Below are 16,088 nucleotides of genomic sequence, written 5' to 3'. Positions count from 1 at the left end.
ACTGGCATCAAGTGCTAATGAAGAGCACGTGGCTCAGCTACTATCACCGCTCTCCCATGCCCCAGTGAAGCTCATACTGCTAAGACCAGAATTAGCTCCCTTAGCAGTTGCCACCACCATAAACATAATGAATATTCCAACTGCTGTATTGAGTAGTAGCTACATTAAGCTAATTACCCAGCCAATTTTTAAATGGCACCTGAAGGACTTTATGTAAGTGATAAATTATATGAAAAACACATTTCACACTGTAAAACTCTGGATTTCAAACCTTCTGTTCAATCAATACCAGCCCAATGTCACCAAGACACATCAAGTGTATGAAATTAATATTTAAACTAAAGTACGTAATCCACACCATTCAGAACTAACAGGTTGAAAAAAGACAAAACACTATAATCATCTAGTAATTAACTACCTACTGCTTGCAATTCAGAATCATGCTTGGATGAAAAAAGCAGAACACTTGCCTTCAGTATGTACAGCAGAAACATAGGTCCAGTTATAGCGTTTGACAATGTCCACCATAGCTCGAGCTTGCTGTGCATCAGATGGCACGACTCTCATGAAATACTTGAACAGAGTTTTGTCACTTAGGTCCATGCTCGTGGCAGAATAAGCAATCTGAGGTATATTGAAAAGCTGCAACAAGTTCTGGACCTGGATCGCTACTGAACTAGAACCAGGTCCAATGACGCCGACAATGGGTTTCTTGGAGCGGATAGATGTTGAAGATCCATCGACACAGCGCACTATCCCCTCTTCTTCTTCAGATGAAATAAGAGAGTCCCTTATGAACTCAATGCTTTGCTCCAGAGCCACAGCAGAATGCCAACAAGAGTCCCTTATTTCACAGCCTAGTGTTATATTTGGCAACAGTGTTGGGTCCAGATTAATTCTGTCCAGGGTATGAAGCATCGCTTCCACTCTCTGTATGCCATATTGCTCCCTTACCTCTCCACATTTTCTCTCATGGACCTTGTCAACAGTTGGCTGATGGTGGACAGAAAACAAAGCTCCAATGATAATATCACCAGGCATATGTGCAACCACCCTTCTTTCATTGGACTGTGCAGAAACCAAAAACCCAAAGTTCCCACTGGCATCTTCCTTCGATAACAGGATTGCAAGGAACAGCAAAAGGACCATCTTAGGAAATAGTTTAAGCTGGTAGAGACAACATGATGGAATAAAATGGAGAGTTGTTAAAAAGTAGTTAGAGAATCTTTTGGATAAAAAGAGCAGGAAGCTGATGGTTAACAAGGCATTTCCACCTATTCTCTAGGGAACCACCATCGTCTCCAAGGGAACAGCTAGGTAGAGCTGCACATGTGATCATAATCTTCATAACCTTTAAAAAAAAAGATACGGGAAATAGCTTTAAAATCAGTTGTAAGGATGTCTATTCCCTCTGCTGTCAATGGTGATAACACCACATCACACATTTACTTTTTTCATTATCTTGCAAGCTAAAAAAGCTTTTTGTGCTTTACCATTTCATTATGCTGGGTCAGGTCCTCAGCTGGTGTAAATCAACAGAGCTCTACTGAAGCCAGACTGTTTAAAAGAGATACACAAAAAGCACTTTGGGGAGCTAATTTCTAAGGCACAAATGGCAGTTAAGTCCCATTAACGGCAGTTAATTCCCATTGATGTGCCCTACTTCTCATCTGTGCCTTTGAAAATCTCCTCCTTAACCTTTCGAACATTTGAATATTGTAATTCAGAATATACATAGGATGCACAGTAATGTACTCTGGCCCATATTACACTCTCAATTCCACTAGTATAAATCCAAAGGAACTCCACTGCCATCAGTGGAGTCACTCCGGACCTACACTGATATACATGGGAGCAGAATCTGGCTCTTCAAATCTTTCGCAAAACTCAGCTGATTCAAAAAAGGCTATAGATTTCCATTGACAGACAGATTTGAAAACAATCACTTTTGTTAGCAACTACTAAGTACCGAATTGTAATTAATATCATATTATTTTTAAATACTGACTACTCTGCATTTAGTCATAGATGTAGTAAATTAGTCCTAATATCAGACTAGCTTGTTTTGCATCTGTAGGTAAAATTCACCAGGTGTAATAAGTGCATGCCACTGATTTCTGCAGGGTTAACCCCACCTACACCAGTGATAAGTGTAACTCTTTGGAGTATAAACTGTTTATACAGATCCCCACGATAGGAAACCAATAGCGTACATGCAATGCAGACACAATAGTGCACAAAACATTTTATGCACTCTGCACTGCAGACTAGAAAAGAGCTGCATTTGATTTTTTTTTTATTGTTGCTTTGGTACTTATTTTTCATTTGTCATCAAAGACTTCATATCCTGGTCAGCATAGCGAAGTCACAGGGACTTTAAAACACTCAGAACCTCAGAGCAGGTGCTTAGCACATTGCTGATCTCTGTTCAAAGACGTCTCTTACATGCCCTGATCCAGCCAAGACTGTAGCACATTTTAGGCACTGTGTATTGTCCTGTTTGTGTCAATGGGACTATTCACAGCCTGTAAAGTGAAGCACATGTGGCTCTGAAGGCTCAGAGCCAGTTAGGAAAACCACATACTGAACCCCATTAATAATGAGCTAATTGTAAATTCTAGACCAGATTCTAATCTCAGTTACACCGATACACATCCACTGAAGTGAATGGAATTAGGAACAATCGTGGATCAGACCAAGTTGAGTCCAGTCCAGTATCCTGTCTCTGACAATGGCCCATACCAGCTATTTCAAAAGAAGCTGTGAGAAATTTCTGCTGCAGGAAGTTATACCGCATCTCTTCCTAACCCCTTCTCTTAGCATTGTATTGACGCTGGTGTAATGGAGATCAGAATCTAGCAAATTCCTACCTTGTCACTCACAGGTATATAGTTCAAGCCTGTGCCACAATGAAGTTAAAGCTCATAACGCTGAAAGCAACAAACACATAGTCCAACACAAAAGACATTAGTGTCTACGGATAACCAACTTTATTTGGACATTTTATCTTCACATCATGTTTTAAAGAAGCATTCTAAAAAACTATTTGCACAGAAGTACAGTTGTGCAATGTTTAGCTGAACATCTGCAAATTAATTTCTTCAAAGAGGGGTGATAATAAAACAATACTGAAAAGAAATAGTCCTTGTAATTTTCAGTATTAATAGAAAGAGCTAGCAATGAAATACACCTTGCAAAACTGTTGTAAATCAGTTTAACAAGTGCTTCATAGTCTGTGAAGACTTGGAATATCACTATAACAATCCTCTGCAGTGAAGCAATAAAAGTGATGCAATTCAGGTTAACTAGTCTCAATTTAATTACAGAATGTTGCTACTACTTATCTTAGATCCTCCAACTGTTTATTGTGTGCCTCTGAAGACAATTCAGTATCAGCTGTAAACTGTTTTATGGATGACAGATCACTCCAGGGTACTTTTGTAAATTATCAGGACAGATTAAAATCTTACACCATAAATTAATGTAACTTATTATAATGTTTAACATGTCTATTTCCCCCTTTATTCCACTGCAAGCCCCATTATTCAAATCAGCTGATGTTTGTAAACTGTGTTCAGTTCCTCGGGTAGCAAAGCATTATTGTTAAACGGCCAAATTCTGGCCCTGGCTCAGAGCAAGGCTGGAAGTGCAATTATAAAGTGCTGCTCACCTCCTGCCTCTCTGGGTAGCTGTGTACTCAGCAAACAGAGCCAGTCTGAGTATTTTTGGATGAGCTTGTTTAACAATGATTCTCCACCAAATGTATCAAATTCCTGTGTACCATTATCACACCAGGGCCAGTCCAATGCAGCCGGGCAGGTTAGTGACATAATTCTCTACATTTACAGCTTCAGGTAACCAACTCAATTTGCATACTATGCACGTGAAGGGGGTGCCAGGTTGGCAATGTTCGCCTTCCCGGGCCTCAGAATGCAGAAAGTAGAGTCCAGCAATCTGTTCCTCTCAACCCCAGTTCACCTGTATTTATACTGGTGTTCGTTTGCAAAATTATCTCTGCAAGGTAGACAGCTAGAAAACAAAAGCTGAGGTTCTCCTTTACATTTCCAGTTCACCAAAATCAAGGGGGGCCCATGCTGAGGGCTCCATAGGGCCCAAAGGCCAACTCTGAGAGCCCTCAAACTCTCTCACTCCTGAGAGCCAGAAAGCCAGATTCTGATCTTAGTTACATCAGCGTTGACAGTTATTTCATTTGCACCAAATTAGCTAAGTGACAGAATAAATTTACTTGGGAATTTACCCACATCACTAAGAGAGCCAGCAGAGTCACTTGGGATTTACACTGGTATAGCTAGGATTCTGATCCAAAGCCCACCAAAGTCAATGGAGAGACTCCCACTGTCTTCCATGGACTTTAAACCAGCCACTGAAATTACATGGAATTTACACTGGCATCATTAAGTGCACCAGTGGAGTTATTTAGAATTTACACCAGCGTTAAAGAGAGATCATCTGTCTTTGCAGGCAGGGCACTGAGGGATGTCATCAGGGTCAGCATGGTGAACATCCCAACTTGGCTAAAAGGTTCTCCTTGGCTAAAAGATAGTTGAGCGGAGATATAATGGGCTGAGCATCCCACTGGCATTTCCTGGCAGACATCTCTAATATAAAATCGAGCAGGGGACCCATCAGAGTGTTCAGATTTGAAGACAGTGAACTCTTGAAGAACATGTGCATAGTAAAGGATTGGGAACTGCTGTTAATATACCTGCACTTTCATTCTCCTTCACTGATGCACATGCAATCCAACAAACAAAACGCTTAGGGTATGGATCTGTTTGCCCACTAGTTTTACACTGGTACAACACCACTGACTTCAAGAGAGTTACTCCCGATTTATTCCAACATAAGAAAGATGGGATTACTGGTGTATGCCAGTTTTTTGGATATGGCCAGGAAAATATTTTAAAAGGCAAAAGCTATCAGACCTAAGTATAACAGTGTATATAGTGTATACTGCGCACTGGAATCTGCAGCCACTAAAATATATGGTGGAAACAGAACATCTGCTGTCTTGTCATGAATGAGAAACATTTTGCATGAGCGCTTCAGTTGGTGTAAACTGGTATTGCTACATTGAAGTTAATAGTGCTACCCCAATTTACTCCAGCTGTGTATCTGATGGAGCACACAGCACTCTGTATTGCCTCCCTTCTCCTTTGGCATGTACCCTGCCCAAACCCTCTAAAGAGGATGGGAGACAGGCATGTGGCCACTATGACATCCTAGGACAGGAGGAGTCCTCAGATATCCTTGCAGGGCAATATTCCAGCTGTTTTGTGCCAAGGACAGAGCTTAAAAGCACGGTAAATTAACATCTCCAGCACTCTGTGTGTAATACTGCATCATTCTAAAATTATTTACTTGAACTTGAAATGCTAAACTATCTGGAATTATAATTGGTGGAGAAAAAAACAACAACAACAAAGTGACTTTGCACTGTACTTCCATTAATTTAATCCTGATTCCTCAAAAGCCACTGGGAGTCTTGAACATTTGCTCTTTCTTCAAAACATGAATTGTTGGGAGTTTATATGGTGGAGCATCTCTGACTTCCTTTGCTTTATGCTCCAGCAAAAGTAACTTTGCTTGAGTCTTTACAATGTAAAACATTTCCTATACAAACAGCTCACTTTATAGCAGAGCCCACTAATGATGGTAGAGTTAACAGCCTGTCTGCTTTTCTGTTATACTCCCCTGTAATATGGGGTTTGTAGTTCACCATTACTCATGTATAATCTCAGTTAGGGACTTTTTTATTAATTGTTTGGGGGGCGGGAGAATTGATTTGGTCCATTTTACATTAGGAAAACAAGAAAATCATTTTACTCCTAGACAGTTTTTCTACAGCCCTGTAACCTTACGGACAACAATGCCTATTAGTTCGTAATGTCTTAAGTGCCTTTGAATAATTTTTTAACATTTTTAAATGCCTAAGTTATGTATGAGAGAAAATCTATCTACTGTGTATGGGCTTGATCCTGCAAGGTGATGAAGGCTCTGGGTCTAATCCAGCAAAGCACCTAAGAAGATACTCAACTTTAAGAACAGGAGGGATCCCTTTGATTCAATTGAGTACCTTCCTAAATTTTCCTGGATTGGGGCCAGAATGCGTAGCACCTAGCGGGATCAAGACATGTATGTAATGACAAATTTCACTCAATATGTAGAAACACTCCTCATGCGAGTATCTGCAGATTAAATGACTCCTAGGCATACATATGCACCAAGCATAACTGCTTCACTGCTACCCAATTGTTAAAGCAATTAAATTAATTTAAAGCCTATCTGATTTAAACCAATAAATTCTGGGGAACTCAAAGTTCAGGATTTTCATCACATGAGAACTGAAAGCATCTGAAAACAGTCGCTGATGTATTGGCCCACAAGCCCAATTGTGCAATTCTTACACAGGCAAATCTCCCACTGAAATCAGAAAGAGTTTGGGGTGCATAAGGGATACAGAATAAAGATGTCTATGCTCTGCTCTATATAGGCAGAGCATTTAAACTTGGGTAAGGAGTAAAACTTAAGGATGATAAGACTTAACTCTGATCTCCTGTTTTTTGTTGGCTGAAGACTATCCCTGCACACTGAGACCAAGTGATTTTGGGTGCTGAACTGGAGACACGTTAATGGGGCCTGATTTGCAGAAAGTGCTGAACACCCACGCTAGGAAATCAGGTTCCTTAGATGTCTCAGGTTGGGCATCTAAAAATTGAAGCACTCAAAATCACTAGTTGCTTTTGAAACCTTGGCCTATAATAAGCAGGTTATTTTGCGTTTAGATTTCAAAAGCCGTTCAACTTTAATTAAAAAAAAATGGACCAAAAATCAGAGTTGCCAGCCATTGAACTAATTGGACTGTGAATTCCAATGGGCTTTGGATCGTGCCCTTTAAGAATAGACTAAACTGCTGTACGCCAAGGGACAGGAAATGAAAACCACTATGTAGTTCCCTTTACAAATATTAGGACATGAATTGAAAATGTAGAGTAAAGACCATAAAATCGGAAAATGGACCAATGTAGTAAACTTCTAAACACACATCGTACCATCATAAAGGATTATACTGACTCCTCTAGTATTCTTTGCTCTAACACAGTCCCACACAGCTCTTTTGTCTATTCTGCATTTCTTTAATTCTTTGATACACTTTTTAATATGCAACTAATATTCCAGTAAAACAGCCAATGATCTATAGAAGGCCCCACAGTATATATACACAAGGTATTACTGTTATTAGCAAAACCCTAATTATGTTGAATGACACAGAAACTAATATTTCCAGTGTGTTTGCAACTATGCTTAATGATTTGATTATTCACAATACCGTCAGACCCAGAAGAAGTGATAAACAGAAAGCAAGGGAAAGTGATAACTGCAGAAGGCATCATAGCAAATCACTATACAAGGGGGCATGAAGCGTATTTCCATATTGCCACTTTACTAAGTAAGCAGCTATATGTCAAAATATATAAGTAAAGAAGAGGCTAAAGCACATATTGAGGATCCAAAGGGTGATTGCTTAGCATTGAAAATATAAAAGCCAAACAAAACTATAACAATACCCCCATCCGCATCGCACAGACATTACTACCTGAATATGTTTCTCCTCTGTGAGGTGCTATTGTAAATTACAATTGAATGTTTTGCAATATAATAATAAAATCAAAGATAAAAGAGACCTGTTAGGTTTCCTAGTGCATCCCCACTCTCTTTTCAGGATTGGTCCCTGATGGGTAGTTTCAAGTGCTTTTTCTAGCCTAAATATCTCAAGGGATGGGGGTTTCCACCACTTCCCTTTGGAGAAGTGATTCCACGGGCTAATAGATCTCACCAGTGGGGAGTTTCACCTGATAGTCAAACTTAAATTTTCCTTCCCTTTTACATGGAGCAGCTGCTAAGAGCGGTATCCTCAATCCAGTCAGTTCTCCCCAAGCATTAGAAGGAGCTGTCTGTGGTCCTTAACAGGCTACTAACAGCTGGACACCTCCCGAGTCAGATACTCAGCTGCCAGGCACCAAGCTGGGGATTTCAAGAGACAAGTTAAGGACTGGGAAAATGGGAGGGGAGGGGAGGGGGGACTTGTATTGGTAACAACTCTGCCAAATTGGGCTACAGGTTTTGATTTATACACACACATAAACAGGGGTTTATAAGGTACAGGGCAATCTTACCTACAGATGTAGCCAGCTATAATATACGCCTATACACAACCATTTCTGTATTGGACCTAGCTAGATCTCTCTACATATCTGGCCTCATCACGGTGGTATCTGGGCGGAGCGCAATCAGCAGTGGATTTTGGTAACACCAGGCGGTATTACTAGCCCCATGTATTCGCTGGGGAATTGAGAGCGGGTTGTGTGACTTGTCCCAAGGTCATACAGGCAGGCTGGGGCTCGGCTGAGCACCGCGCCGCTCTCTCTCTGGAGAGCAAGTCCCTTGCCTTTTCCACTGCACCGCCCCTCCTGCCCAGGGAGGAAAAGCCTCCCCCGCCGAGCGGAGCACCCAGGTCATTTAAAGCTAGGAAAAGCCAGGTATGGGGAGGTGCCTCCTCCACCTAATCGTGGAGGAAGGTCGCGCCTGCAAAGCCGCGAGGTAACTAACTGGCTGGTCCCAGCGTGCAGAGCCCCACAGCCTGTGCTGGCCCCGGAGCCGTGTCACTACGGAGGCTTCCCAAGCAGACATACCGACCGTCCAGCCATGCCATGTGCAGGCGAAGCACGCTGCATGGCGCCGCTCCTCTTCCTACCCCGTTCACGTGCAGCCTTGTCTTGCTTACAAGCCACGCGATCCGGACACGGAACAATAGGGGGAAAGGGAGGGAGATCTCCTGCGGGATACGGAATTCCTTTAGCTGCAACGGGGACCGATACACACACACCATCCCTCCCCCCCGCCCCCCCGGCCGAATTACCTTGTGGGTGGCAGCATTCGCCACTTGCCATGGGGTGTCAATAGTCAAGACGCGCAGGCAAGGTGCCCCCTGCAATTGTTAACACGGCCGTAGATAGCAAATCCTATCGCAGACCTTTTGGGGGGCTGAATAATCCTCAGGTCTCTTTGAAGAGGTCACCATCCGGCAGCAGCGCCTTTGGCCCCACTTGGCTAGCACTGTCACTCCTCCAGCTACCAGCGCATCCTGTTGTCTCCCGATCCCAGACAGACTCAGGACCGAGTATTTCCTCCCCCTCGTGCCATGCAACACGCTGCTCCCTCACTGCTCATCCAGCATTGCCACTGCCTCGTTTGCAAGAGGCGTCAGTGGTTTCTCTGGATAAAAAGCAGCTGGATCTTTGCGCTCTGCTCATCAGAACCTCTCGCTGCCCAAACCTAGCAGGACAGAGCCTCCTATCCCCTCCCCAGCACCACATACAGACTCCCAGCGTCTCTGGTTTTATAACAGATTGGTTTTTTAATCCTTCCCCCCTGATCTAAGTCCTTTTGCATTTCGCACTGCAGGGAAGTTGCTTCAGGTGTATGAAGGTTTTAAAGGCTCCCCACTCAATGTATTCCATCTCCCCCCTCCCGCTTCCCTACAGGTCTGGCAACAGGGCTAATTCGGTGCCATGCATGATACCGGGGATGACCTAAAGCCATGAATCATGTATCTCTAGAACCTGCTTCCTGAGAGCAAGTAGCACCTTAAGCTTTAGATGTAGACATAGACACCCCCCCCCCCCCCCCCACACACACACACTGTACGCACAGTGTTTTCTCCGCAGAAATAGCTCCAGAGACGAATTTGTCCCTATTGTTTCGGCCGGCAGATACCTTATTTCTCCACAAAGTTTTACATCCCCCCTGCAAAGACCGCTGCAGAGTGGAGATTGGTTTCTGGTCAATTTCTTTCTCGTTCTTTCAGGTTTAATCACACGGAGCCCACACCTGAGACCCTACAGCGTGTGCGGACGAGGCACGGGATGGGGGTGGAGGTTGAAATTTACATGCAGAGAGATTAGCATGGTCTTCATCGCAACTTTTTAGTGCCACCAAGTGGCACAGATCCCTCTAGGAGCCCAAGCAGCGAGACCGCCCTTGGCTCCGCCTGATGCTTATTTGAGGGGAGAACATCATATTTTTACAACCAGATTCCCTCCTGCGGTGGTACCCCACCATTGGACGCCGCTGGGTTAGACAAGGCCTCCCCGGTGAAATGGGGGCAATACCACGCCACAGCAGTCCAGTGTGACAACGCCAGACACAGCCAGGCGAGAAGCAATGCACCGGCCAAGGGCGAATTCAGAGCTGCCAACTCCGATGCCAGCTGCAGTCTCCTCAGTTCCCCTCTTCTCCCTCCTTTATCCCACCCTCGCCTTTCCCGAGAACAGGTATCACCCCCCCCCCACTGCCTTCAGTATCACCCCCCCCCTTCCCCGCATGGCCCCTGAAACCTGCCCCACTCCCTAGCGGCGCTGGAGACCTTCCGCCTTTCATCTCCTGCTGCGTGTCCTGGTACCGCAGCCCCGCTACTCAGCGCCCTCCGTCCCACGCCTCCCTTTACTCACCCCGCAGACACGTTACCTGCTTCCCCGCCTTCACTCCGCGGCTCTCATCGGCGTCCTCCGCTCCCTCGCCTTGGCGCTGTCAGTATCCCCTGCACCTCTGCGGCTCCGCGGACCCCATCGCAGACCCCCTGCTCCCCCACACTCCTTTCCAATGCTGCTGTGTCCGTCTATCCTTTTCCGTCCCCCCAAACGGGCCCGGCTTCCCTGCAGGCCAACCCTTAGCCACACACACACACACAGACACACACACGCTCACCCCCAGCAAATTCCCCTCCTCACACATCCAGCTGCACCTTTGTGCAACAGTTCGCCTGGGCACACGAGCCCCACAGCGGGTGTGTGGTTACGGGGTGGGGGTGGCTCAGCAGCCATCCCCGAGTCTCTACAAACTCAACACCTCCCAGAGCGCTGCGGCACCAGTAGCAGCAGCAACAACCGGGGGAGGGAATCTCCTCTTTATTCCAGGCTATTATGTAAAAATGTCATTTAAGTAATAGCTGATCTGGACTTTAGCGGCTGCTGCCGGGGCTGCCTATTTACCAGGACGCCGTTGCAGAGGAGGATTAGCTCGTGCATCCATTTTATAGCATTAACATACTTTTGCTGCCGTGCCCGCTGCTCCACAGCCTGGGTTTGTGCCATCCCCGGCTCTTTCCACTCGTTGGGTTTGGTTTGTTTTCCCTTCCAACGTTATTCTGGGCGAACGCCAGGTGACCCAGATCCCGCACACCAACTGATCTGCCCCAGCCAAGCGGGCTGGGGGTGCTGGGCTATTGCACGGACAGCACCTCGGATCTGCGCCCGACCCCCAAGCACACCTGTCCGGCCAGGGGCTACTTTCTCAAACTTGCGCTAGGGGGAGAGGAGGGCATGGGGGGGGGGGGTTGCTGCTGGAGCCCGGACCACCACCACCACCCACACACCCCCTAGCCCCTTGATAGGAGGACAACATCCCGGCCCGACGATCCAGCCTTCGGGACACCAAAGCCAGGCGGTGGCTCAGGAAGGTGAGCGCTTACCAGGGCTCCTCCAGTTAGTCCCAGCCCACTGGCTGCCCCCGGGAGGCGGCACCGGCTTCACATTCTTCCAAAGCTCTCGCCGGCTCCTTGCAGCAGCGAACGCAGCGGCGGCGGCGGCAGCAGCCAGTTCCCTAATGCAGAAGACACCGCGCGCGCGTGTGTGTGTCTATGTCCCTAGCACGTGTTTCCTCCAGCCGGCTCCGGAGCGCAACTGGAAGGCAGGCGGCTGCCAGCCACACTGTTCACACCTGCTCTGGAGGTGTCAGGACTAGCCGGGCCCACAGGGCTGGCACAGCAGCGCCCCCTCGCGGGGCACGTGCCGCCCAGCTCTGGCCCCTGCCTTCCTCCTCGCTGCCCCCACGCAAGCGGGGGACATCATGCTGTTCTCCCCTCCCCCCCTTGTCTTTGACACCAGCCGGCGCGATTGATTTGTGAAATTCCTAGAAGGTCCGGAACCTGCAGCCACCGATGAACAGGGGGGCTAATATATTTAGCAAAACCAGAGATGGAGAGCGAGGGAGGATGGGGGCGGGGGGAAATAGGGACAGAAAGCGATCAAGGTGGGGGGAAATGAATTTCCTGTCTGGAACTGAGTTGCCTGGGTGTCTTCCAATAGCGATTTGGGGGGGGGGGGCTTCATGGAGGGATTTTCCTGGTTCGACTGAGCAATCACTGCCTACCTTTCTCCCCCTACCCGGTTCCCCAATACAGTTCTTACACTACATTTATACAGTGTAAATATACACAAGCAAGAACAGAATGCATCCTACCGCTAAATGAGACCTAGGCAGCTGGATTTCATTCTATTGCTCTAGATGATCATGTAGGATGTACAGTATATTCTATATAACATACATATATTACATATACTTAAACACATATGCTTAATCTGTGCCAAGTACACACACATCTATAGTACTATATTCTTATTACTATTATCATTATGCGGGTGTGTCAGTCCATGTCAGATTCCCTTGTCTGAGTTCAGCATGCCAGATGCTTGTAGCAGCTGGATCAAAGATTAAAACCTAGCTGAATAAAATGGATGGGGGTGGCCTTAGCACTTGCCTTGGTTATGCATGCTATTAACCTTCTGATAAAGCTCCCAATAAAACAGGCTTGTTGGCTTTGCAAACAAAACCAAAATATGGTGTATTTAAATTTGCTCCACCTTCTGTATTCTACAAGTGGGCTACTTATTTCTCTGTTGCCACGTATTCTTATACAGAATTGTTCTGTGTATGTTCCAGATTCTGTATATGTTTTAACAATATACAGTGGAAGTCATCTCCCTGCAAGCATGTGGTCATACTATCAATAAAGTGATAGTGAATGAATGAAAATTTAAATACATACAAAATGAATGTAAATATAGAAGCATATAAGACAATTAATATTTTAGCAGTACCAACCAAGATGAGGGCCTCATTGTGCTAGGCACTGTACAAACACAGAGTAAGAGGGAGTCCCTGTTCTGAAGAGCTCACCATTTAAATAGACAAAGGATGGGTCAGGAAATGGAGGCATTGAGTTGCACCAGGTTACACAGGCAGAACCAGTAACACAACCTAGGGCTTTCAAGGTGCAGGCCAGTATCCTGTCTCCTGGAGCCCAATATCGATCTGGGGACAGCTACACTGGAGCCGGGAGTGCGGCTTCCGGCCCAGCCAGACGCACGCACTAGCTAGTACAGTACACATAGCCATGTGAATGTTGTGGCAGAAGGGGTGGTACTAGCCGCCCAAATAAAAGCTTGTCTGACCCTTAGCATTTGTATTTGGTAGCTAGCCCATGCTGCAACCTCCACACTGCTATTTTTAGTGTTCTAGCTGGAGCAGAGCTAGAGCCTGTCTGTCTGCTCGGCTGGTAGGCATTGCCCCCCGCTGCAGGGCAGAGAAACCCTCTAAGGCCAACATTTCTAGGGCCAACATTTTAGAAGTAGTCTCTCACTTTTGGTCCCTCCATTTCTGGATACCCAACCAGAAATACTCAAAATTAAATAGGCACTTTGGAACATTGCAAGATTACTTCTCTAGTATGGAGGGTGTTTGTGGAGGGAGAGTACAGAGAAGATGTCCTGGGGTGTGGCCACAGGTGAACTTATGAAGAGTTTGTTTTAGGAAAGTGAATGGTGCAGAAACCAGTTTGCAGGGACTCTAATTAAAGAAGGATCAAGCTCATTGTAAGGTGTGTTTTTTTCTCCAGGTGCTCTCCTCTACCCTGATTCCAACTTTTCTCTTCCTAGAGAGCCACTTTCACTTCCAGGGTGGTGTTAATGAGTTGCACCTGCCATAGAGTTAGCAGAAACTCTGCAGCATTCTCTCAGGTTCTACATCATGCTAATAGCGGGGTTCAGGGCTACTGGGAACTCCAATGCAGGGTATTTTGCTTTACTTAGAGTTTCTAAATAAATGCCAAATATGATTTATTATTATTATTATGAGAGGTAAGTCAAACTATTTTTTCATTTGAATTTTTCAAATTTTTCAAATGTTGACAAAACTAGAGGAAAATTTGTGATATTTTCATGACTTTTCTTGTTTTTCCACTGGTATTAAATATTACAATTATACACATGCATGTATCCATCCACATTTATGTTTATTTTCAACCACCATTCATCCAAAGAAGCCCAAAGCACTGTTTACAATTTACATACAAGCATCACTTCCCCCAGTTAAATACACCTCAGAATGAGGATTAACCACAGTGGGAATGGAAATTTTTGGTTATAGGCACCACAGCAAATCTCTACATTTAGGAATTTGCCTAGAGCAGACAGGACCTCAGTTTAAAGGTATCACACACAGTAAAATGCATGAAATTCACTTGTGGGTCTCAGATGGAAGAAGCACTAAGCTTCTGTGTTTCCAGGAAGTTTCAAGCTTTGTGCTTAGTTGCTAACGCTGTTCTCTCTGACCCAGAAGTATGTACTTGGAGCTGTGATACCAATTAAAATCATGAAGCTGATTTTCCTATTTCTGCTGAAAGGTTTCAGATCTGAGCAGGGAGCTCTTAACAGTCACGGTGAAGGATGAAATGTCCTGAAGCTCCCAGCTGTGCAGCTGTAACAAATTCACATACTAGAAGCTACCATCACTTAATGATGGTGGACTAGTATAAAGTCCAAGAATTGTGGATGAAACTCTTATGCTAAATCCCATTCTGTTTGTTTGTCTGTTTGTTTGTTTGTTTTCACTGCTACATGTGCTCCCAAGTGGCTCCCAGCATTGCCCCTTCTGATGAACAGGAGAGAGAGTTGAGGGCCCAGTTTCTCCATTGCCCCAAACGGTGTGAAGATATTTACACCAATGCAAAGTGAGAATAACTCCTTACCATTCTGATTCAGTCCTGTTTTACACTCACTTTGCACTGGTATCAATGAAACTCTGGTGCTTTGTATTGTTTTCCGGGTAAACTCTGCCTGCCCATAGATCACAAAACTTAGTCTGCCAATCCAGGTACCTTCTCACAGTAGCTAATCTCAAATCAACTAGGTGCTCGTGGGTTTCATTTGTCCTTATGATTGCCCATGTCCACTGAGGAATTTTACAACTGGGTTGCTTCCCTTAGGAGGCTGGGTGATATCCTCAAGTCTGAAGTTGCTTTGTTACTACAGAAGGGATGTCACTTAAACAATCAGACCTCATTTATATTCAATGTCTCCCCAGTCTCTCTTCCAGTTTCCTCATCTAAGGCCATGGCGTACTAGGCTGTGTGCCCAGAGGTTGATGGACTGAAACTATCTGCTACTAAAATGCTTTGCTACTCAGATACCATGGTGAGAGTAGATAACTAGATTACTAGAAAGGGGGCGTTCAGTGGGATGATGGCACCCTGGACATGAAAAAGTGCCTGTGTTCAAAAGAATGGTATGTCAATTATCTTAATTGCCAGCCATTTGAAGTAACCTATTTTTCAGCAATGGCCACTAGCACTGATCAGAAGAAATTTAAATTCTTGCTTCTCCCCTTGTGTCAAGTTAACTGTCAGATTCAGCTTTAAGTGGCTCCAAGAGAGCTAATGTGTGATGGGAGCACTCTGAGCTATTTGTTTGTCTAACCTAATCTAGTGTAGGCATTTCTCATGTGCCTACCACCTGTCTGGCTGACAGAAATACTTACCTCTGTCTGTGTGCACTGAGGTTCGCCGTATGCTTTCTGACCTTCAGAAAGGATCTAAAAAATCCCAGTTAACTCCAAGAAGTTCTCACAGCTAGTTACACATTTGATTAGGATGAAATGTGGAATCTAGAGAGAGAAATATCCCTTAAAATGCTGGTTTAGAAGAGAGTTTGATGAACCTGCATTTGGATCAAATAATTTAAGCAAAACCAGGGAAACAGAAGGTAATTGAAATATTTTAGTACCAGAGCTAAGGTTATTTGTTTTTGTTTTGTGGTTTTTTTTGGTTGGTTGGGGGTTTTTTTGAGGGGGAGGGCACGGGGAGGTTATATAAACCACTTTTTGATTTCATATGAATTGTCCCTGTATTGAGCTTTCATCTTGGTATCAGAAAAACAAAGTCATAGAATGTA

The 16,088-nt window shown here is 44.9% G+C and overlaps 1 protein-coding gene across 1 annotated transcript in view; it reads right to left on the bottom strand.

Moving 5' to 3' along the window:
* GRM5 (glutamate metabotropic receptor 5) overlaps positions 1-16,088 on the bottom strand; it is a 488,230-nt gene that overhangs the window by 355,741 nt on the left and 116,401 nt on the right. The window contains exon 3 of the mRNA XM_045020200.1: positions 471-1,351. Within this exon, the coding sequence (XP_044876135.1) occupies positions 471-1,149 (679 nt within the window). The 5' untranslated portion in view covers positions 1,150-1,351. The remainder of the gene's footprint in view (positions 1-470; positions 1,352-16,088) is intronic.

The sequence above is a fragment of the Mauremys mutica genome, chromosome 1, assembly GCF_020497125.1.
Source record: "Mauremys mutica isolate MM-2020 ecotype Southern chromosome 1, ASM2049712v1, whole genome shotgun sequence".
Taxonomy (NCBI): domain Eukaryota; kingdom Metazoa; phylum Chordata; order Testudines; family Geoemydidae; genus Mauremys; species Mauremys mutica.
The sequence above is the reverse complement of the archived record's forward strand: the minus strand, read 5'-3'. Positions and strand labels throughout refer to the sequence as shown.